This window comes from Miscanthus floridulus, chromosome 1, assembly GCF_019320115.1.
Source record: "Miscanthus floridulus cultivar M001 chromosome 1, ASM1932011v1, whole genome shotgun sequence".
Taxonomy (NCBI): Eukaryota; Viridiplantae; Streptophyta; class Magnoliopsida; order Poales; family Poaceae; genus Miscanthus; species Miscanthus floridulus.
Genome location: NC_089580.1, coordinates 21,395,649 through 21,419,662, shown reverse-complemented (window position 1 = coordinate 21,419,662; position 24,014 = coordinate 21,395,649). Strand labels below are relative to the sequence as shown.

Sequence of the window (24,014 nt, the reverse complement as noted above, 5' to 3'; positions counted from 1 at the left end):
CGGTAATCCCCGGCGTGCCCTGTCTCAGCTGGTATGGCGCTGATGCGACCTCACGTCCCATCGGTCATTCCGCGGTGTCGAGCCGTCGTCCGGCTGAGATTGCGGGAGTGGTTGACGTATTAATGGGACATGGCGTGCTGTCGGGAAGATCGGTCGAGGCGGGGCCGACGAGCTATGGACAAGCCGGTCTCGAGCGATACGAAGAATGAGGCTTCGCGCGATACGGAGAATGAGGGCTCGCGCGATGTGTCAGGATGCCGAGACCTCCCGTGAGAGGCTTGAGGCGATGCGGAGAGCCGGGTAGGCTCGGACGGGGCTGGTTATGAGCTCATGACTTACCCTCTAACTTTACCGTTGATAGGATTTTAGTGCCTCTTTTGATGTACGCTCGGGGTACCCTATTTTATGGTACCCGACAAACATCAACCAAACTTATCTAGAAACAAACCGGCGAACAGACTCTGTATCAGATTGAGCAGCGCAGCACTGGTGCCTCTACCACTGAAGAACCACTGCAGGTGATCCTACTCGTCCCTCTCGTGTCATGGTCTCATGGTTCTCTTTATTTCTTCTTTTCTTTTTTTAAAGACAAAACAACGACCTCTGTTTGGAGCACGCGTGTGCGGAAGGAAGTCGACGCCCTCCCTGGTGACGCCGACACTTGTCGAGCGACGGTTAAACGCGGTCTGTTTCGGATTAGCCTCCCAGATCGCGAATTAAAAAAAGCGCCGCGAAATGATTTCCGATCCACTGCGCGGCTGAAATGAAACGGAGACGCGAAAGCTCAGCGCGCGCCCGGCCGGCAGAGGGCGGACGCGTGCAGCCCGCATGAACCGGCGGCCAATAATCGTCCTGTCCTGTCCAGCTCAACTCCTGACGAGTGATGGGTGCCTCTCGAATCAAACTGTGTGCGCAACACATCTTTTTTTTGTTTCTTCCTTTTGTACAGTGGCTCGTTTAACCCAAGAAAGAATAAACGCAGGCCATGGCTTGCCCAGCGCCGCAGGCCGCAGCTCGGGAGAAATGGAGAGCCCCTGCTGCTGACTGCGACTGCTGGTGCGGTGGCCACTTCCCCCCTGCTACGATATTCGCTGCAGTTTCGGAGCCCTTTCACGCCGCCGAGGGGCCGGCACTGCCGCGCCTCCTGTCGGTGACCACGCCCTTTCCCATTCTTCTTCCACTGCTCGTACGTGACCGTCCGCAGCCCGTATGTGCCGCTCCGCCACCGTCTCCCTGCGCGCCCCTCGGCGCCCGATTCGCCGCCCCTCTACCACGGCCTGCTGCTAAAATGAATCCGTCGTGACTCCTTTCCGTCACCTTCGACTGAGTCCATATGGGCCGCAATTCGCCCCAGGCCGGCCTCGACGAAGCACCTGAAAATCAGGACGGGTGGATGGGCTCGAACCGTGAACTCCTTTTCTTTTTCTGATTTTTTATAAACAGAAGCCGTGAGCCATTTGGGTGCACTGCATACACGATCAAGCTATGTATGGCAAACACGTGTTCAAGTTCTGGAGGAACTCGGTTCCACGTGGCAGCGGCTCAGTACAGATGGCACGACACGTAACCACAAGCCACGTTATTATAAAGCAAGGTACCCCACCGGCGACCGCCGTATCCACCGGCCGACGGACGCCGGGAGCATCGGAGCGCAATCATGTCAGGCGCGCAAGGAGCTCAGCCGAAGGGCGCCTTCACGGCGACCACCTACACATCGGCGGCTGCGACCACCGGTGGCGGCGTTGCCCAGGGCCAGGACAGACGGCAGACTCCGCGGACGGAGCTCCGATCTGGCGAGGACGAGCGCGGGCTGCCTGTCAGGAAGCTGGAGGACACTGTCGAGGATGCCGCTGGCAAGGGCGGGCCGGTGTTCGCCGCCAGCACGGACGGGAAGCTGGATCTCGGCGTCACCGGCACCGGCTGAGGCTAGCCGTGACGTGCTTCTCATGTGCTCAGTTTACTAGCGAGTCAGCAAGTGAAAGTATAATGTGTCGTGTAAACTGAGGTGTAATTAATCATGGAACAACTGCAAGCACTGGAATAATATTTGGGAATGGATTTTACCACACAGTTGTTACACAACATGCGCACTGAGAACAGTTCTTACTTCGGACGCTAAAAGGTAACGAAATAGCAGGATCAATTCAGACAACAAACTTTCAATCCTTAAAAAAAAAGGAGAAAAGATGAACACGCATACACTTTCGGAGACAAGAAAAACGAAAGCCACCGGAACTAGAAGTCTTCGACGAAGGTTACCGAGAAGGTAAAACTCATGGGAACCTATAGGGATTTCATACAGGTCCAAACAGGATTTCATCTTTTTGTACAGTGTTATGGGGTGAACATTCCCTGATCTAGGACGCAGGACGCAGAGAGGATTGCCCCATGTTGATGCACTTGCCATGGATGGATACAGGAAGGCGTGCACCTCTTTCTCTCTCTAGAGGAGCTTCAGCATCTTCAGCCGTTCCTCATGCTCTGGATCAAGCTTCGGCGCCGTGTAGTTGCCGTGAAGGTCTTCCACCACGTATTCCTGCATATCATAAGTGCAAGTTTCAGCTGCCTTGAAAAATTGGCCGCGCGACAATTAGATTTTCACATGATTGACGTGCTTCAATGCTTATAATTTGAATGGATCAATTGAATATGCATATTGCTTGTCCTAGATACTATAAAAGTACTGATCTATAGAGGGAAGTTGCTTGCCTTTGTCAACTCCCTTTTGGTCAGGATGTGATAATGCCTCTGCCAGATCCTCTGGACCGCCATGGTTGCAGCGAGGAAGCCGTAGGCGATGCCAAGGATAGCAAACACAACGATGAAAACCAAAACCAGGGCAAAGCATGCCTCCAAGGAAGCAGGCAGGCAGTCCAGGATGCCCCAACCATAGCAGCAGTTCCGGCACCCAGCCAGGCATGGATCCTGGTTGTCGTTGACGGATGAGCAGTGTACTATCAGCCCGAAGAATCCAAGCAGCACAAAGAAAACCACAACACCTGCATTTCAAACATACAGCCATTTTTTTATCAGAGGCACAATAAGTTCCTTTGTAAATAACCAAAATGCACACATCAACGATAAATATGGACGCATCATGATTCATGACAATGGATAGGAAAACAGACAATTTGCTTACCTATGCAATAGTAGAAAGGTATTGGGTGCTTTGACAAGAAGCGGTCCCAACCATCGCTGAAACTATTCCGGAAACTTCCATCCCTGTCTAGAAAGTATGCAATCGCACCAATAATAGCAATAGTCTGCAAACAATGAAAACAATGTGCTTTAAGTGATTTTCACTTGCTAAAATGTTGATAGCAAAACACATTGTCCAATGGCATTGCATCATGTTTCTTCAACTATGTATCTCTTTTACAAATATTCACCATATAACTTATACCCAGGAGTCGAGTGAAACAGCAGACAAATTCGATTCATGACTTCATTATTAAACTGAACAAGTAGACATGATGAGATAGATTATACTTACGGCATATAATAGCATTTCAAATGTAGTAACATGATATATGTTGCAATAGGATGAATCACAACTTATACCCAGGAGTTGAGCAAAACAGCAAACAAATTCGATTTCATTACTTCTAAATACTTAACTGAACAAGTAGAAAGAATGAAATATATTATACTTAAGGCATAGAACAACGTTTCAAATGTAGTAACATGATATGAGTTGCATAGGATGAATCATAACGTGAGCATCTCTAAAAGTAAAGCTATCAGATTCGTTTTGTGAAAGAAGCACATGCGTAACTTGAGTGCTTTGAAATGTTAGAAGACTTACAAGCTGTACAGCAAGAAAGACGAGTAGAACATCCCTTGCAACAAAGATTCTGAACTTCATTTTACGCCATGAGTTATCCTCCCAGGTCTCCACTCGAAGATGAAACTGAGCTTTGCAAGTTGTGCAGTGTGAAAATGCAAATCCTTCCTACAAAAGCATGAAATATCAAAATCATAACTAATACATAACTTTATTTTCCAGTGATTCCACATAAATAGAAGACAACTTAATGAAGATAGCAGTTAAGATACTGTATTTGAATACCCATAACATCTAACTAGGAAATCAGTGCAAAGAGAATCACTGAAGGCCAATAAGGAGCACAAGTTCAAGCATAACTTTAATAGAAGGTTTAGTGCAGCTAGACTTTACGTGGCACAGAAATGGCAGCCAAGACTCTGCATTCTACAGTTAAACCTCCAGATCAAGCTGGAAAAAAGATAGCTTGAAGAGATGCGGCTCAACTTCTAACAGGTAGTGTACTGCCAGTACACGTCAAAATTCTGATTTTGATGACATCTTTGCAATGTCAGAATCTGCCATTTGAAAGAAAAAAAATGGTTAATGAAGAAAAAAGGTTGGGTTCTTGTGCATTGCAGGAGCACAGTCATCTACTACCACCAGAGGAAAACAAAACCTAACATCTATGCAGCATTGCTACTTCCTGCTCATTCTACCATACACATGACCTGATCAATGATAGCTGCATTAATCTCCATATATAAAACTTCAACTAGTCCACCACTGCTTTGTGCAGGTTTCTATGTAATATGTTCCCTCTATCCCGCACTAAAGTCTTCATGTACAATTATCAACCTAAAGATATTTAGTGTTGACAATATAATCTAAAAGCACACAGCATGTCCTTGAAGGAAATTGGCATGGAAGATGTTAGGAAAGCACTGGGTGTACCTTAACAGACCGCCAGTGGTCAAGGCAAGAACGATGAACAAACTGTTGAGTTCCCTTGCACATGCAAGGTGATATTAGCTCATCACCTGCAAAAACAATAAAAGAATCAATGGAATCACAGGCGTGAGTTACATCATTGGTTGGTTGGATAGGGAAAGAAAACTGAAGCACCCAACTGATATATTGTATCCTAAGCATTTCTACAGGTTCAATTACCCAAAACAAAATGTTAGCCCAATACACATCCTGAATCCTGATACACGGGCAATTAATCTCATTTTATTCGCACACCAAGGCTGAATTACAAATTGGTTGTTGTTCAACATGAGCAAACTAATATTTATTCCTTGTAAGTGGCTGACAGGACTAGAACTTACTGCTGGTTTTTGTTCTCAGATGTCACAACAGCATTGCAGATATTATCCAGGGTAATCATTAAATCAGTTACGTCAAGGAAAATGCTGATAGCCTAAAAAGACAGGTTTTGATTTCTATCTAATAGCATAGGGAATGCAAAAAACTTATGTAATCTAGTCAGCTGTGCATCTTGTTTATTCTCCTAGCCAAGGCTTAATGCTTGTGGTATCTGGTATGGTACAGAACTTCAGATCAGATATCATTCCTGTTCCTATTTTGTAGGATGTATCCTGTGACCAAGCCATATCATATTCTACTAGTCACACAATAAATGCAGTACAGAGAATTTTGTTAGACCAATAGACAAGGTAAGCAAAATATCAAAGGTACGAGTATTCTTCATTTTTCATCTTGCTACTACCACACAGGAAGATTAACACCAGACAAAAGCATTCCTGATTTGAAATAAAGTGAACTAACAGGCATAACAAAAATGCACTGAGGTAGCTCATTGGGACCATCACCTATCTCAGACTCGGCCTCAAGGCAAATGCGGCAGCACGCAGCAGAAGAGCCGTCGGTCTCTTCATCCTCAATCTCCGGTGGTCTCACAGTTGCTGGCTGTGGCGGTGACAGCTCTACCGATGACTCTGACTCGCTGTTCTCCCTCCCAAGAAGAGGGTCCGAGTCATTTGGGACCACCTCTTCCAGTTCCTGGTTTCTATCCATTCCGAGGCCGTTCTTCTCTTCTTCTAGTTTTCACTGCAACAACTTCAATCACCACAACAGTCAAGAAATACAGAATGTGAATTAAGTACAGTTTCAGAAGGGGCACAGCAAAGAAGCCATATGGAGCAAGAAAATTTGAAGGCCAAGGCTCTGAAGTTATAGGTCCAACCAAGTTGAACATTGACTAAGAGATTAGGTGCATGGAGAATTGCACTTGTACAAGACTTGGTCGGAGTACTACTTAGGGACCAAAATTGTCCATGGGAAAGTGAGAAACGGTCAAGTTTTAGCCAAAATTACAATGAAACCAATGAAGCTATGGAGTTCACACCATATGCATATAGGAATATTGGATTGGGGTGTGATGTATACACAAAATTGACCATGATGTTCACTCATCAAACTTAGTGACATGATCACAAAAAAATCCAGATGAAAACAGCGTATCAACAATAGGGTATGCAATTGAACAAACCATGGAGCTAACGCAAAATTGCAGGCTGCAAAAGACGAAGGAAATGGTCCGAATGCACCCCCAATCTCTCCCCCAAAAGGGAGGGAGAATAAGAAATTATCTAACAACTGCAATTAAACTTCCATCTCAAGAGCACTTGCGCCCCACTGCAAACGATTCGCGCGAGAAGCCCCAGGTTCCGCCACTAAAATGCCACCGATCTCCCACGAACAAAAAAACACAGCACAGAAGACGACGAAACTCACCGAGAGACAAGAGTAACCGCGTTCCGTCTATGAGAACACGCGAACAGGGCGACGAATCAGCAGCGGGAGGGATCGAACAAAACCAAGCCCGTCACCGGAGCACGACTCCTCGCCGCCCTAGGGTTCGGGGGATTCGAGAATTTTCGTGGGGGAGCAGCGAGGGCAAGGAAGCGAGGCGAGCGGCCGGAAGGAATAATACCAGACGTGTAGGTGGCGATCGAGAAAGCGGTCGAAATTTCCGAGGGGAACGGCGCCAGGAGCAGTCAGAAAAAAAATTATTGCATAAATTTAGGAGGATTCGAGGCTCTCCCAGTCGTTAGAAAGAAAACTATTGCGTAAATTTAGGACTTAGATGCTCTCTCAGGCCTGGACAACGACGAGCCCAACCAGACCTACCATCCCATCGGAGAGACCGTGGATTCGCGAGGAAAATGTCACATCCGTTGGAACGCAAGACCGACGAGGAAGAGGAGGGGGGAGGGGGGGTCTGCGGAGGGAGAAGCCAGCACCTGCGGTCTCGGAGAAGCAGCTACCGTCGCCGGCCGATGGCGAGAGGGTGAGGGAGGCTGCGCTGGCGCCGTCTGCTAGGAGGCGAGGAGCCGCACCCGCACGTCAATTTCAGGGGGCCGCACGGGTCAGAGACAGGTCGCCCACTGGCCACTGCAACTGCAAGTAAAAAGCAAATTCCACGTGTGCCATTATAAAAGACCGTAATGTATCGGGTGTTTTAAAAAAGTTCAACGGTCTTCAGCGTTATTGTTCTAATTTTTTCGTGTCCTCCATACACTTCCGTCAGTTTGGGCTCTAACACCGTCAAACTGTAGGTATAAAAAGACAAAAATACTCTTAAGTCTAAATATGTCATTACATTTTTTTGAGCATCGTAACGACTTCAAATGAAAAAACTCAAAACTAGAAAGTCGTAGATTTCATCGAGATCAATATTTTTTATATAAAAATTATTTTCATTTAATTCCACAAAAAAATAATATAATTTTTCTAAGATATATTAATCATATTAAATCATTTTTTTTGGAATTAAATAAAAATAATTTTTATATAAAAATTATAGATCTACAACTTTCTAGTTTTGAGTTTTTTCATTTGAAGTTGTTAAGATGCTCAAAAAAATTAATGACATATTTAGACTTAAGGGTATTTTCGTCTTTTCACACTTGCAGTTTGACGGCGTTAGAGTCTAAACTGACGAAAGTGGCATGGAGGGCACGAAAAAATTGGAGCAGTGGCGCTGAAGACCGCTGAACTTTTTCAGGGGCACACAGGGAATTACGATCTTTTATAATGGCACACAGGAAATTCTCTCAAGTAAAAATCAACTCGGACATGACCGCTTGCTTTTTTTAAAAGAAGGTAGGATATTAATTCACTTTAGAAGTGTTTACACCAATAAGTACAGGAGGTGGGCCATATATATCTTTGAGGAGGTTGTCTCCCACAGAAGATCTATTAAGAGACTCAAACTTAAAATGAGTCTCCAACGAAATACCTATAGAGCGCGTTTGGTTCCCTGTATTTGCCTCGGCCTGGCCCTCGGATGCAGTTTTCCATCGTTTGGATGCCTGCATGGGGTTCTAGGCCTAGGCCTAGGCGTGCAACGCGCTCCTCTGAGCCTAGCTGCCGGGAAACGAAAATGGATTCCGTTTCTTGGCGACCTAGCTCTTGCGGGATGAGAGCGAGCGTTCAGCGGCCAGAAAAATTGGCTCTCCGGATGCAGACGGGAGATGGAGGCACATGCGCGAGAAGCTAGGGTTACCGCCACCCCTTTCGCGCCATCCTTCTGCTTTATAATCCTCACCGCCGCCTCCCCTCTCCCCATTCTCTCCCTTGCACTCGCCCTCTACCTCTCCGCTATGAGCTCTCTCGCTTCCTCATCTTCCTCTTCCTGCTCATCCAGATCCTACTGGTGCTAGCAGGTGATGCATCCTCCCTTCCTCTTGCTCTAGATCCACGGTGTTTGAGGCTCGATTCAATCTATGCTGACCTTTCTCTTCTCCCTCTCTTCATTTTTCGTAGGTTTGAGGTTCGATTCGTCGGGGTTTCGCGGCAAAGAGAGCAGGTAACCTGTAGTCCCTCGCAGATCTAGTGTTGCTCCCTTTCCCAATCGATTTTGTTGGGTTCCTAATGTATTTGAGCATTTATAGGGTTCGATTTGTGCTGGTGACTTCGTTGGAGGTAAAAAGGCAAGTTTCCCTCCTAAGGTTTTGATCTGTTCTTGTTTCCCCAGATTGGATCTACCTACTTGTCATACTAATTTCTTTTCCTCATGTGCAGATCTACCTTTACCTTTCCTTGACTGTTGAACTTCTAAAGGCCCTATGACTTTTTTGCAAGGAACCAGCGGTAATGATTTTTCTATTGAGCCCATGTCACTAGCCGATGATGATTGCTTACTTACTATGAAAACTGAGCACATGTTCTTAGCCGACGATGAATGCTTATTTATTTTAAAAAGTGAGCACATGTTTTTGGCCGATGATATTACTTTATAAATACAAAAACTAAGCACGTGTTCTTAGCTAATGATGCATGCTTGTAACGTTGAACTAGCTATATCTGAGCTCTTGTGCATTAGGCAATGATGATATTATTTTTTGCTGACCGACTTGTTGAATGCTAAAAATGATCTTTTCTTTTACTGAGACATGCTTTGCATTTTTTAACTGCAATAGATGAACCCTACCGAGCAGAGAAGCATGCTTATGATAAAAGATGATGTTTTGTGTCTATCATTTATGCCTACTTCATGAGTAGGTTGAGAGTGGCACGTAATTCACAGCCTCAGATCACATATGCCCCAATGAGTGCCATGGATGAGGAACGTCAAGCCAATCTGAACAAAATTTTTAATTGTAATGACATAGAATGTGTTAACATGCTACGTATGCGTAGAGCTCCCTTTTTCAACCTATGTAACCTACTTAGGGACATAAACTTGCTAAGAGACACCATAAAATGTACTGTAGAGGAACTAGCAATGTTTCTCCATGTTGTGGGACACAACCAGAGATTTAGAGTTATTCACCAAACATTTAGGAGGTCCATGGAAACAGTCAGTGGGTATTTCAGGGAGGTCTTGTATGCTATTGGTGAGTTTAGGGGAGAGATGATAAGGCCACCATCAACTAAGACAGCACATAAAATCAGAACAAGCCCATGGTGGTATCTTTATTTTAAAGTAATTAAATGAATCTAAGGTTCAACTCTACCTAACTGCAGTCCTGACCAAACTTTAATCACCAGTCAAATGTAGGACTGTATTGGTGCAATAGATGGTACTCATGTTCATGCTAGAGTACCAGCAATGATATTTGTAGCATTCAGGGGTAGAAAGCACTATCCTACTCAAAATGTGCTTGCTGCAGTGGACTTTGATATGAGGTTCACCTATGTGCTAGCTGCATGGGAGGGATCTGCACATGATGCCCTCATTTTAGTCGATGCTCTAGAGAGGGGTGATGGGTTAAGGGTTCCTCTAGGTACTTATAACACAATTTTTTAGGCAAACAACAAATGAGATTTCAAATAAACACTATAACTGATTCTTGGCTATCTAATTAATTGTTTAGGTAAATTCTACCTAGTGGATGTTGGCTATGCATGTCGCCCTGGATTTCTACCCCCTTACCAAGCCACTAGATACCACTTGAAAGAATATGGTGGACGAAATTATCCTACCAATAAGAAGAGTTGTTCAACTTGAGGTATTCAAGCCTAAGGGTCACAGTTGAGAGGGCATTTGGGGCTTTGAAGAATTGATTCCGTATTCTAGACAACAAGCCCTACCACCCATTTAAGACACAAGTCAAATTAGTTCTTGCATGTTGCATTCTTCATAATTGAATAATTTGCCATGGTCAAGATGAGGTTTTTCCTGATGAAGCAACATGGGAACCTAATTCTAGTAGTACTGGACCTGGTCATGGTAATGAGACTGACAATGTAGCTTGGATTAATAGGAGGGATGAAATTACAAATCAAATGTGGAACAATAGGGGCACCTCTCATGTTTAGAGCTTGCTATTTTTTGTGTGCAATGATGAACGGTTGTTCTGTTAGCTCAGCCTATGCACTTGTGAAATGATGATTCAATCCTTTATTCCTCTATGTTCTTGCTGTTGATTTTGGTTCAGATTTTTTTGTTAGTGCAATGATGACAACACATGCATGAATTAAATTCTATTTTTCTGATCATATGGCAATGGGTATGTGCTGTGATAACCATGCATGCATTGCATTCTGTAACCTAACTTGATCATACACTGAGGCAATGTATGACTAACATAATTAGGGGATGGCTGAGGAGGTTGCTAGGATTGATCTGAAGGGTGATGAGGTTGTCCAGGTCGGTGGAGATGGTCAGCATGTGCAGGCTGGTGCTGGGCAGTGCCTTAGGGGTGCTACGCGCTGGACTAGTGCAATGTCTTCTTTTGTCCTGCGTCGTATGTGCCAGCTGATTGAAAGTGGTGTTAGAACAAACAAGGGCTTCAAGGAGGTGCACCTGAACCAAGTTTCCAAGTACCTGCAGGAGTTTACTGGCAATGAGGTGACTGGTACTCAAGTGTATAACCACTTGAGGAAGTGGAGGCAGAGATGGATGAGGGTGTCCAAGCTGAGGGAACTCAGTGGTGCCCTCTGGGTTGAGGAGATGTGCATGATCAGCCTTGATGAGGAGCATTACAAGGGACACATCAAGGTGTGCGGGATGCCTCGATCTTTCTTACCTTCTTATTATGTTAAATAGCTCTTTCTTTTTTCTTATCCTTTAGTTATATTGCTAACTGATCATACACATTAAAATTAGGCACACCCTAAGGATGTTGAGTTTTTGAACAAGCACATAGAGAACTACAAGGAGATGATGACCATTTTTGGGAATGGTTTGGCCACCGACAAGTATGCTATGGGTTCCAATGAGGCTCTAGGTAGCCCATCATACTTTGCAGATAGCTCAGTGAAGACTGAACCACATGATGATGAGAAGGCAACCAAGTCTATGGATGATGCTGCCAAGGTCTTTGGTGAAGCATGCAATGATGCAAAGGATGTCACTAGTGGTTCTGGTCCTTCCAACAAGAGAAGAGGTCTGTCCTCACTAAGGAGGACCATGTGGTTATGGTCGGCATGACTAAGGTAGTGAGGGATGTTGCTTCTACTATCTGTGAGACTAAGGTTAAGATGCTGAACCCTGATCTGTATGGTGCGGTGATGTACATGCTGGGGTTCACTAAGGAGGCTCTGATTTGTGCTTTCTCCCATCTGGTTGACAACAAGGCTCAGGGTGATGCTTTTGTCAACATGACTGACTCTCATCGTGTCCTTTGGCTTAGGACATGGTTTGCCAAGCATTACTACATGTAGATGCATCTACATGCTTGTTGACTGATCTGTCTTTTGTGGAGTGAAGCTACCAACCTACTGCTTCCTCCTCCTTTTGTGCAGTGACCTCTTTTGTGCAGGACAGAGCTGACTAGAGCTTGCAACACTATGCTCCATTTCTTTTGGTTTGAGACAGCATGCTAGTCTCTTTAGCTAGTTACCTCATGGTTGGGTAGTATGTTTAGGTTGTAGGTCTGAGAGTGGCAAGTACCGTGGTTGTGGGTTAGGTACTAGTAGCACATGCATTAGCTCTGTGATGATGTATTTGATTAGTCAGTTACATTGCCTATGATGTCATGGACACTTGATCATGGTTGTAGTTATGGCCATGGGTTTATTTCATGAGAATTCATCCATTGCCTTCTATTGATTTCTATCTTCACTTGGCTGTGATATCCTATTATTCATACTTGCTATATCTGAGCACAACTGTTTTGCCTATTATGAAGTTCTTTTGCATTCATGCATGATTTGAGCACAACTCCATTGCCTTTATGATGACCTGATTCATTTGTGCATGATCTGAGCACTACTCCATTGCCTATTATGAGGTCCTCTTTGATTCTTGTATGATCTAAGCACAACTCCATTTATTTCTTCTTTCCTTGCTAATTGTTTCTATTTCAATATACTCACATTGTATTGTTAAATTTGACATCACCTAGGATTGATATTATGACTTGGTATGTTGTGTACTGTGGGCACCAAACTAGAGTGTTCTCCTCCTGGAGAGAATGCCATGCAAGTGTCAATGGCTTCAAGGGAGCCTATTACAAAGGATACAAGATTGAAGAAGCTTTGGCTACATATCACAACCAAAAGAGTGCTCAAGGCCCTATTGATCAAGTCCCTGTTGACTGCAAGGACATAAAAAAATCGGACAAAACAATCTTCTCAACCAAGGATATCGTTATCATTGCCTAGTTCATTATTATCTTAGTTTTATTGTACAAGTTAATCTAATCATTAGTTGTAATATTGAGCCCATAAGGCTGTTGTATGAGGAGATGTGGTATGAATGGCTTGGTTGGACTATGGCTGTGGTAACCTCACCAAATTCAATCTTGAGGTATTCAAACTCTAGTAGATGCAGCCAACCAAACAACTGCATGTTCTTCTTTGCTTGTTAGCTCCTAGCTCATACATGCAACCAAACATGTGCTCTGCTCATCCTGTCCGCATTTATCCGGGTAACCAAACAATGACCACTTGCATGCATTGGGCCTGTCTCAGTCCAGCCTAGATACTAGATGTGAGCCAGGCTACTATCGATGAAATATGGTCGGCAGTATACCGAGGGGTATGCTCACGGTAGTAGATGAATCAGCAGAGGTACGCGTAATAGGAACCGGATGGTGACACAGGCGCAGATACAACGCTTTAGACAGGTTCAGGCCGTCTGATCGACGTAGTACCCTATGTACCGTGTCTTTGGTGTATTGTATTGTATATGAGATGAATTTGAGGGGGTCCCTACCCGCCTTATATAGTCTGGGGGGTAGGGTTATAAGTCAGTTTAGGCCTAGATCTATTCGGCTATATGGTAAGTATTTATAAGGAATACGATATCTATCATATCCGAATAGATCTTCCTTCATCACCAAGATGTCTTTGAAAGGTCCTAATATGGCTAGAGGGGGGGGGTGGATAGCCTATTTAAAAATCTATAAATCAACTAGAGCAATTTGATTAGTATGACAAATAGCGTAATGCAAACTTGCTCTAGCTCTACAAGGGTTGCAAGCCACCTATCCAACAATTCTAGTTGCAATGATTACTTAGGCACCCAGACTTGCTATGTAACTACTCACTAAGAGCTCTCAAACTCGCTACTCTAAAGAGCTCAACTAGATGAATGTAAATAATAAAGCAAGCTCTCAATTCTAATTACACTAAAGAGCTTGTATCAACTAGTTTGCAAGAATATAAACAAGTGAGTAGGGTGATTATACCACCGTGTAGGGGATAAACCAATCACAAGATGAAGATTAAGCCAATCACCAGGAGAATGCAAATGACAAGAGACAATCAATTTTTCTCCCGAGGTTCACGTGCTTGCCAACACGCTAGTCTCCGTTGTGTCAACCAACACTTGGTAGTTCGGCGGCTAAGAGGTGTTTCACAAACCTCGTCCACACGATTGGACACCACAAGAACCTACCTATAAGTGAGGTAACTTAATGACACGAGCAATTTACTAGAGTTACCTTTCGGCGCTCCGCTAGGGAAGGTACAACTTCCCTCACAATCACCGAAGGCGGCCACGAACAATCACCAACTCGTGCCGATCCTCCACCGCTGCACCGAGCCGTCTAGGTGGTGGCAACCACCAAGAGTAACAAGCAAAATCCGCAGCGCAACACGAATACCAAGTGCTACTAGATGCAATCACTCAAGCAATGCACTTGGATTCTCTCCCAATCTCACAAAGACGATGAATCAATGATGGAGATGAGTGGGAGGGCTTTTGCTAAGCTCACAAGGTTGCTATGTCAATGAAAATGTGCAAGAGTTGTAGCTTGAGCCAGCCAAGGGGCTTTAAATAGAAGCCCCCATCAAATAGAGCCGTTGGCTCAAAAAACGGGCTGACTGTGCATCGACCAGATGCTCTTGTCACACTGCACCGGACGCAGCACCGAACGCTCCAGTCGTGAATACTGGATGCGTCTGGTCGGCATACCGGACGTGTCCGGTAGCCCTAGACTGCCATGTGTCCGGTTCAAACCATCATAGCCGTTGCCGCGCATTCTGCCGATGACCGAACGCTCACACCGGACGCAGAAACTCAATTGACCGGACACTACACCGCCGAGTCCGGTCAAGTCCAGTAAGCCACCAGGGCCGACCGGACACGTCTGGCAGAGACTGACTGGACGCCGAGCCTCAGCGTTCGGTCGAGTACAGTAAGCACCCATGGATGACCGGACGCGTCCGATCACACCGGACCGGACGCTGCTAGTGTCCGATCGACTTCACCACCGAACACTGCCTTTGCTGAATCATACCGGACGTGTCCGATGTGGCGATCGGACGCGTCCGATCGCTGAGTACGTTGCCGAATACCGGATGTGTCCGGTCACTCTGTAAACAACGTGATTCGCTCCTTTTCGACTCTATCTCCTTCACCCTTGCTCAAATATGTCAACCACCAAGTGTATCACCTTGTGCACATGTGTTAGCATATTTTCACAAACTTTGTCAAGGGTGTTAGTACCCCACCAGATCCTAAATGCAAATGCAATGAATTAGAGCATCTAGTGGCACTTTGATAACCGCATTTTGATACAAGTTTCACTCCTCTTAATAGTACGGCTATCTATTCTAAGTGTGATCACACTCGCTAAGTGTCTTGATCACCGAAACAAAATGGCTCCTACAATTTTACCTTTGCCTTGAGCCTTTTGTTTTTCTCTTTCTTCTTTTTCAAGTTTAAGCATTTGATCATCACCATGCCATCACCATTGTCATGATCTTCGCCATTGCTTCATTACTTGGAGTAGTGCTACCTATCTCATAATCACTTTGATAAACTAGGTTAGCACTTAGGGTTTCATCAATTAACCAAAACCAGACTAGAGCTTTCAATCTCCCACTTTTTGGTAATTGATGACAACCCTTTCACAAAGATATGAATTAATGTTCATTTGAATCCATATTGCTTGCCCAAGCATATTTACTATGTATAAAGAATATGGACAAGTTTCATGAACTCCATATGATAGCAATTGCTCCCCCTACATATGTGCTAAGAGTTTGGATTGAAGCTTTGCACATATGATTAGATAGGAAATATAGGAGACAATTTCTACCAAATAATGCTAAGGTATAAGAGATGGACCTTTGAAGCGTGATACCAATTGGAGTGCATCAATATACCATCCTTAGCACCATTAGTAACTAGACATACACAAAAACTAGAATACCCCATGAGATCAATATTACAAGCAAGGGTCTAGTTTCCATAGAATGAACATAGGTCTAGTTACTTTAGCCTATGCATGCTAGTTTTTCCTTTCAACATTCAAACCTACAACTAGCATACACCACACTAGCATGGATATTTAAATTAAGAACTTGTACCATGCAAGCAAATATATGAAATGTTTATTCAAATGCATCATACAAGTTTATGAGCTTGCTCCCCCTACTTGTGTGCTCAAAAATTTTAATTGATCCTCTTCCTTTGTTGTCTTTTCACTATCTTTGTACATTATTTCTCCCATTTGTCATCAATGACCACAAAGGCTTAAAGTATAGATAGGGTAGGATTATCAATGTCAACAATTAGCACCAAAGGTGACCTCAAATTATAGATATGTTGGGGTGAAATCATGTGAAGTGAGGATCATTTTCTCAATTTGGTTCAATCTAGATTACTTTGCAAAGGATATTTAACTCGGTTTGATCCAAGGACAAGCTTCTTCACACCTCCAATTAAGGGTTATCTTGTACCATGTTGAGTTAAACACTTATAGCTCATTTTCTAAATCAAACACTAGGTTTGCAAGCCCACAAACATGTTATATGCTACCACTAGATTATTTCAAACATACAAGCAATAGTGGTACCATACAAGCATCAAATTCATTTGATTTTCATGAATGAGCCTATTCAAATGTGAAATATGTCTAGATGCACTAATCATGTCCTTAGCAAGGATGTATGTCATGCCAATCAACTTTTACCTTAGATTGCTCGAAGGAGAGGCATGTTGTGACAGAACCGCCCAATTTATACAAGATCAAGTATGGTTGTCCCCGCTAACACGTTGACACACCCATACTTTCACTCATATAAACCCAGTAGTCCGCCGAGTGTCCCGAAAGACCTCGGTAAATCAACATCACAACCAAGATCGCGTGATTAAGCAAATACACATCACATACATCGAGTTGCAGCGGAAATAATGTTACAAAGGGTTTAACAAATAATAGTACAAATTTGGGTTTCAAAACTGCTTAGTGAAAACAACATAGCTTTCAAATGATTACATTAATATAAGTTCCAAATATATTGCTAGCATAGTGACATCATCCGACAAAAGCATATAGATGAGAAGTAAGTATGGAATCACCGAGCCCACCGGTGGTTAGCCACCATCATCAACAGGTCGAGAACATCACCTGCAACAAAGTGGGATAAACCCTGAGTACTCGAATGTACTCAGCCAGACTTACCCGTCGTAAACCAGAAATACAGCGACACCAAGGATTATGCAAGGCTTTCTTTAGTGGGCTAGCTGACTTATTTGCGAAAAGCATAAGCTATCATGAAGAAACCATTTTAAGTACTTTGCATCATCTTTATTATGACCTATCCATCTAGGTAAGCACCTGTACTATAGCAATCACTTGATTAACCAATAACATCCAGTTACCAATTTAGATTTAGCATATCCCGTACCATCCAGATAACCATCATTGTTCCATAATAATTACTACGATGCAGTAACTCGAGTCAAGTGCTCACTATCCAGGAGCGATGGCGATTCGAATCGATTCCTAACCAGCTGGTGATTTATTCCTTACACAAACCTCACTCACCCGCTAAAGTGAGATATTGATCACCGAGTCAACTATCCAGGAATCTCGAGTTTGCCAGGAACCACATGTACCCGGGGGCCGACCGACTGCACTTTGGTCTTATCATCTCGCCCCCGTGTCCTACCACACCTGCTCCGGCACAGTGCGCTGCGGGCAATCTACTCGGCCCGAATAATCTCCCAGCTTCGCGGTCGGAAGGTACTTTATCCGGCCAGCTAAATGTAAGGCATGCGTTCAACATGACTCGAGGGCCAACAACGAACGGTCCTTAATCGACACAGACGGAAACTAACAGCACCCCAGAACCCTGTCTGGTTGCCTCCAACTTTTCCGTCCGGTCTCCAATTATCCATCACACATGGTTAATTCCAGGATATCATTCTTTCCATAGCTAAATTCTTCCAGTAACCACCTATAATGTAGGTGACCGGATATCACCGATCGCTACCGGTCTAAGCAAGGCTAAGCAGTTATTCGATCCTGGCCTAACAGGGTAACAAGGGAGTAGGGTAGGCAAGGATAGTAATAAATGCATCAACGGTTTCAATCAACTCCTACAACTTAATGCAACAATATATAACTTATATATAGAAAGAATTGCTTTTATAAATTAGGAGACTTATAATGCTCCGGGGCTTGCCTGGGATCCGACACAAGTCAGTTCAGTTAGCTTGCACCATCCTGGTGACATCTCCGGTTCTAGCACTTGCTTAGTCCTTCCATCTTCGGGACAGATCCATCAACACCGTCTTCGGGTTTGGCTCCAACATCACGTTCTTCACGTGGTGCATCTAGCGTACCTAAATGAGATGCAAGATGCAAGTACATGAATATGAAGAATAGTACCATGAGACGCATCACAAATAGCAAGCAAGACAAGCATCGTTTACACTAAGCACACTTAAGTACTTTGCGATGCTTAACTTAACATCACACAATCTATCATGCTAAGATAACAAAGAATATTATACATGGCACATAAGTCTCACAAGATCTCAGGTGTATTTAACTTAATTACCAAGGACGTGAACCACACTTAGCAACATGCAAAGCAAGTCAAGGTGAAGCAACAACTATCACCGGAATATGCCAATTTCTGGACTTGCAAACAGCAGCTTCATAAATCAATCATATCTGGAGTTTTATAAATCCAAATGATATGAAACAAGACATTCTGGAAAGCTTAGGAAATTATCTACATTTCATCTTTAATCATCTCAGCATGATTCTCAAGTTAACTAAGTCAAATATACCCATTTACAGAAACTGGTCTACAATTGACAGAAAGCAGCCATTTCTGAAACCCAACTTTAAACAGCTGTAACTCTTAAACTACTTGGCCAAATGACACCAAATTTTAATAGAAGCTAGATACATGAATTATATACAACTTTTGTATAAACAAGTTTCACAACAAAGCACATTATCATGAAGAACTTTGCTAAGTTCCCAGATCTGTCCATAAACCACATCGGCAAGAAAATAATTATTAACTTATGTTGCAAATACATAATTGGGCAAAACCAACTTTACCAACATGTCACACATGACTAAAGAACACCAGAAAACCTAGTGTCCATGACCAAATAAATTCTTTTAATGCATTTCTTAATTTATTTTAGATAACAAGGTGACTTAATGAACATATACCAAAAGTGCACAATAACTTCTACAAAAATTACAGTGGCTCACATATCCTCTCAATAGTCTACTGTACAAATTTCACTCCATTTGGATATGTATAGCAACCTCTACGAAAAAGACAAGTTGCTAAAGCAAGAATTCATGTGAGAGCAAGATAAACCAATAACTCACTCATACTTCATCCAATACTCATGAAATTTTTACCACACATCAACTATCACATGAGTAGCATGCCACAAAAATTTCACTTCATTTGGAGCCCTAGATCTACAGTTATGAAAAATAACAAATTCAACTAGCATTACAACCTTACTGCACAAATCTATTTTTACCGCAAAATATTTAAACTAAAACATGCCATATTATAGATCCACTGCATAGACAATTTCATAAGGATTCCAAAAAGTCCTCATTTACTATTTTATGAATTTTCTACGATTTACTATGAATTTCCAAAGTTCCTGCAAAATAATTACAAACCAGTCCTACGGCACTATTCACCTGAGTCTATGACAATGCAGATAGGACCCTGAACTTCGTCGAATTGTCGTATGACGTCCCTGGCGGGATTTTGAACAGAGAGGTCGTCGGAGCTCGTGTAATCCGGCCGGAGAAGGCACGTCGTCGGCGGCTGAGGGGCGGGGGAGCACTAGGGGGCCCTTGCGCACCCGCGGGGCTGCTCGGCTCGACCCGAGGTGGCCCACGGCGGCTTGGCCACGCGCGGGCAGCGGCTACAGCGGCGGCGACCGAAGCTTCCACGGCCACGGTGGCGGTTTGCGACGGCGAGCACGAGCGCGACGTGAAGGAGATGGCGGCGAAGCTTAGGGCGGTGCTTGTGGGGAGTGAGGAGACTGGGAGCGGCGGGAACGGCAGCGGTGGCATGAGCTTCGCGACGGCGTCCATGGCGGCTTCGTTTCCGCGGCTCAGAGCGAAGGAGGGCGAGCGAGGGCAGCGAGTGAATGCTGGGGCAGCGCTGGCGCATGGTTTTGGAGGAGCAGAGGGCGAGGCGGCGCGTGGCCGGAGCTAGGACGCGCGGCAGCAGCGTGCGGCAATGGTGGGGCGTGCCCTGGTGCATGGCCGCCACGGAGTCATTCTGTCGAACACGCGGCGGGCGACGGTGAGGGGAAGGTGGGATGCCATTTTGGGCCGTCTCCAGGCCGAATCAGGACCTGGGCCGAATACGAAGATCGAAGCCCGCATGAAGGTCTACGTTTTTCATTTAGAGACCAAGGTCATTAGAGCTCTTCAACATCGGGTAATTAGGCCACAAACTGTCAGTGTCAGCGCCTTGATAACGGTCACGGAAATTCACTTTCGGAAGTCAAAACTCGGTCAAACTCAGTGCAACTTTTTGTATGCTCTTCTCCATAATATAACCTTCAACTTTTATTTTTGGACCAACTCAAGTTGCTTAGCAAAATTTGGAGAACGCGGGATGTCAATGTCGATGTCAGTGAATTCCAGACTGCAAACACTGTCGGACTGATTTCAGCTTTCCTATTAGACTTTGAGCCTTGTTTTGATCCATTTCAAAACCGAATCATGACTTGGTCTTTTAACAAAGTTTGTTATAATAAAACTTTTATTCAACTTTCATTTTTAGTCAAACTTCATATCGGGTCCAGAAGTCAACTTTATTTCTCGGTCAACACAAAGCCCTTTTTGCTATAGAATCTAGGGTTTCCATGATTTTCGGATATTTTCTCCATCTTTGCTCAACACGAACCCTTCATAACTTTTGTTGTAGAGTTCATCTAGAGTCATTTAGGCAAGGTTGCAAGGTTTGGTGAACAATCTAGAATTCCATTCACTTTATAAAACGATCCAAGCAAGGACATAACTTGTCATTTCATGTGACTTCTTGATTCCAAACTTCACGAAACTTTTCCATGGATCAATATAGATGGTTATTGATGTGAGACACATGAAGATATTCCAATAACACCACCCAAGCATATATCTTGAAAAGGGGTCTATAGGCGAGCAAAGGTGCAATCTCCAAGTTTAGGTTGGGGCTCGTTTCTATAGGTTTGACCTTGACATCTTCATCGTCACTTAATATACCATGTTTTAGCTCAAACCCATTGCTTAACTGGTGGCAAACACCTAGGGTGTTACACATGTCATATAATGGGGGTGCATCAACACATATTGGAGAAGTCAAGTATGTTCAATTCATTCCTTAGCTTGCAAAACCTCTTCTCATCAAGTGGCTCGGTGAATATATCGACAAGTTGATCATCGGTGCCCACACTCTCTATGCAAATATCTCCTTTTTGTTGATGATCTCTTATGAAATGATGACGGACATCTATATGCTTTGTTCTTGAGTGTTGAACCGGGTTGTTGGTGAGCTTTACGGCACTTTCATTGTCACATAGCAATGGCACTTGCTTGAACTTGATTCCAAAGTCACTCAAGGTAGCCTTCATCCAAAGTAATTGTACACAACAACTACCGGCCGAAATGTATTCCGCTTCGGTGGTTGAAAGTGCTACACTATTTTGCTTCTTTGATGACCAAGATACAAGTGATCTTCCCAATAGTTGACATGTGCCCGATGTGCTCTTTCTCTCAACTTTGCATCCCGCATAATCGGAGTCCGAATATCCAATCAACTCAAATCTTGCTCCTTTGGGATACTATAATCCAACATGTTGTGTATGCTTCAAGTACCTCAATATTCTCTTAGTTGCCTTCAAATGACTTTCTCTTGGTGAGGCTTGAAATCTAGCACACATGCATACACTAAACATCACATCTGACCTTGATGCGGTCACATAGAGTAGGCTTCCAATCATAGACCGATACATCTTTTGATCCACCATATTGCCACTAGCATCACTATCCAAGCTTCCACTTGTCCCCATGGATGTACTAATAGCTTTACTCTCATCCATTTCAAACTTCTTGAGCATGTCCTTGATATACTTGCCTTGACTCACAAATATGCTATTCTTCATTTGCTTGATTCGAAGACCAAGGAAGTAACTAAGTTCTCCAATCATAGACATCTCAAACTCACTTGCCATCATCTTGCAAAACTCTTCACAAAATTCTTGATTTGTTGATCCAAAGATGATATCATCAACATAGATTTGCATTACAAACAAGTTATTTCCAAGCTTCTTGGTGAAGAGAGTGGTGTCAACCTTTCCCATCTTGAATCCCTTAGAGAGTAGGAAATCCCTCAATCTCTCATACCATGCTCTCGGTGCTTGTTTTAATCCATACAAAGCCTTTCTCAACTTGAACACATGGTTGGGTTTCTTTTCATCTTCAAAACCGGGAGGTTGCTCAACATACACAAGCTCATTGATGTACCCATTGAGAAATGTACTTTTCACATCCATTTGGTACAACTTGATGTTGTTGGCACAAGCATAAGCTAGCAAGATCCTAATTGCTTCCAATCTTGCAACCAGGGCATACGTTTCTCCAAAGTCAAGACCTTCAACTTGAGTATAACCTTGAGCCACTAATCGTGCTTTGTTCCTGTCGATGTTTCACCACCGATAGCCTGCCACGGGGGTACCCGGGGCAGTATGTTCGGGCTTCGGCGTATGCTGAACTCGATGGTTAACGCAAGAGACAGCCGATTTATCCTGGTTCAGGCCCTCGATCGAAGATCGAGTAATAACCTTACGTCCAGTCGGCCTTAGGCCTTTGCATTGGATTGATTATCATATGTCTCTCCTTGACAGGAGCCCTGCCCTCCTTTATATAGTCAGGAAGCCAGAGTCCTAGTCGGTTTACAATAAGATTTCCTGGTAGGATTACTTAATAGTTCTACTACTAAGATTTACATGGGAAGAATCCTAGTCGAACTAGATCTTCTCTCTCCCTTGTGGGGTATGCTATGGGTCTTGTATCGACAAGCCCCCGAGCACTTCATGGTTGAGCTCTGAAAGTCTCGCTCTGCCCCTTCAAGTCTTGTTGAGTAGGAACTAGATGTCATCCGAGTGCTTTCTGGAGTGAAACCTTGTAGCGCTTCTTAGGATCTTTGAGTGGCGAGTGCTTTTCTGAAGAAAAAATACATCCATCTAGTTGTAGCCCCCGAGCCTCTTGCTATTTGGAACAAGGAGCTGGAGGATCTTGTCTTGAAGTTGTTCTGATTGTTCGTTGAAGTTTTATCAAAAAGAACTCGAATATGGCTCGTTCCGGGTTCTTTTTGTCGTAATGTCTTGAAATGGTCTGCGTTGAGGAAGTCTTTTGGTGACGTGCGTTTTTTCGAAGAAAAAGGCACTCACGGAGTGTAGCCCCCGAGCCTCTTGCTATTTGGAACAAAAAGTTGGAGGGTCTTGATCCTTTATGTTGTTTGAAAATTTGTGTTCTGAAGTAGTCCCCAAGACTTGGATTATGTCATCGTCCGAGTAGTTTCACGGCATCTTTCCGAAGCGGCCTTTTAATCTTGGATTAAACCATCATCCGAGTAGTTTCGCGGCATGCAGCCTCTGAGCTTATGTCCGGGTTCCTTTTGGGTGAAATTGCACTCACTGAGTGTCGTGCTTTTGGGTCTATCCCGCAGCTCCGCGCTTTCTCCGAGTTCTTCTCTTTAGAAAAGAAGTCGGATGAAGAGTCTTGATGTATCGTCATCGTTGTAGTCTTGAGTTTCGTGTATTCTTGGTCCTTTATCTTTGGTTCCGAGCCTCCGGGAGTAGTTGAAATGAAAATCAGGTTCCCTAGCTTAGTGTTGATTAAGCTATGGTGCTGGCCGAGCCTCCGAGCGTATATCCGTGTTATTTTGTTCAGGAAGAACTCGGATGCGAGGTCTTGGCGTATTCTTTGATGGTCTGCTATTGTCAGATGTAGTTGTATGGTGGTGGTTGAGTGTAAATGCCTTTTGTTCACGGGTTGTACTGTGCTGGTATATTCTTCCGAATATGCCCGTCTTCGAGTACTGCTTC

The 24,014-nt window shown here is 44.0% G+C and overlaps 1 protein-coding gene across 7 annotated transcripts; it reads right to left on the bottom strand.

The window, feature by feature from the left end:
* Positions 1 to 2,147: 2,147 nt before the first annotated feature.
* Positions 2,148 to 7,160, bottom strand: LOC136475562 (uncharacterized). Of its 7 annotated transcripts, none has more exons than XM_066473071.1 (7): positions 7,033 to 7,160; positions 5,599 to 5,845; positions 4,718 to 4,803; positions 3,806 to 3,952; positions 3,140 to 3,263; positions 2,710 to 2,999; positions 2,148 to 2,536 (listed from the first exon to the last, which is right to left on the bottom strand). In XM_066473071.1, exons 2-7 carry the CDS (start codon positions 5,801 to 5,803, stop codon positions 2,444 to 2,446), a joined length of 945 nt encoding a protein of 314 aa, XP_066329168.1. In that variant the 5' UTR covers positions 5,804 to 5,845; positions 7,033 to 7,160; the 3' UTR covers positions 2,148 to 2,443. The 7 variants fall into 7 exon arrangements, with proteins under 7 accessions (XP_066329168.1, XP_066329200.1, XP_066329174.1 ...); XM_066473103.1 differs by having other exon boundaries at positions 5,599 to 5,836; positions 7,033 to 7,151; XM_066473077.1 differs by lacking the exon at positions 7,033 to 7,160 and adding an exon at positions 6,920 to 7,008.
* Between the last annotated feature and the right edge of the window lie 16,854 nt (positions 7,161 to 24,014).

Bases quoted from the DNA above. Each gene is read 5' to 3' on its own strand.
- LOC136475562 (XM_066473071.1), bottom strand. From the start codon at position 5,803: ATGGATAGAAACCAGGAACTGGAAGAGGTGGTCCCAAATGACTCGGAC. The intron at 4,804-5,598 runs GTGATGGTCCCA...TTGTTTTTGCAG, and splicing joins TGAGGCCGAGTCTGAGATAG to GTGATGAGCTAATATCACCT. The intron at 3,953-4,717 runs GTACACCCAGTG...ATGCTTTTGTAG, and splicing joins ACCACTGGCGGTCTGTTAAG to GAAGGATTTGCATTTTCACA.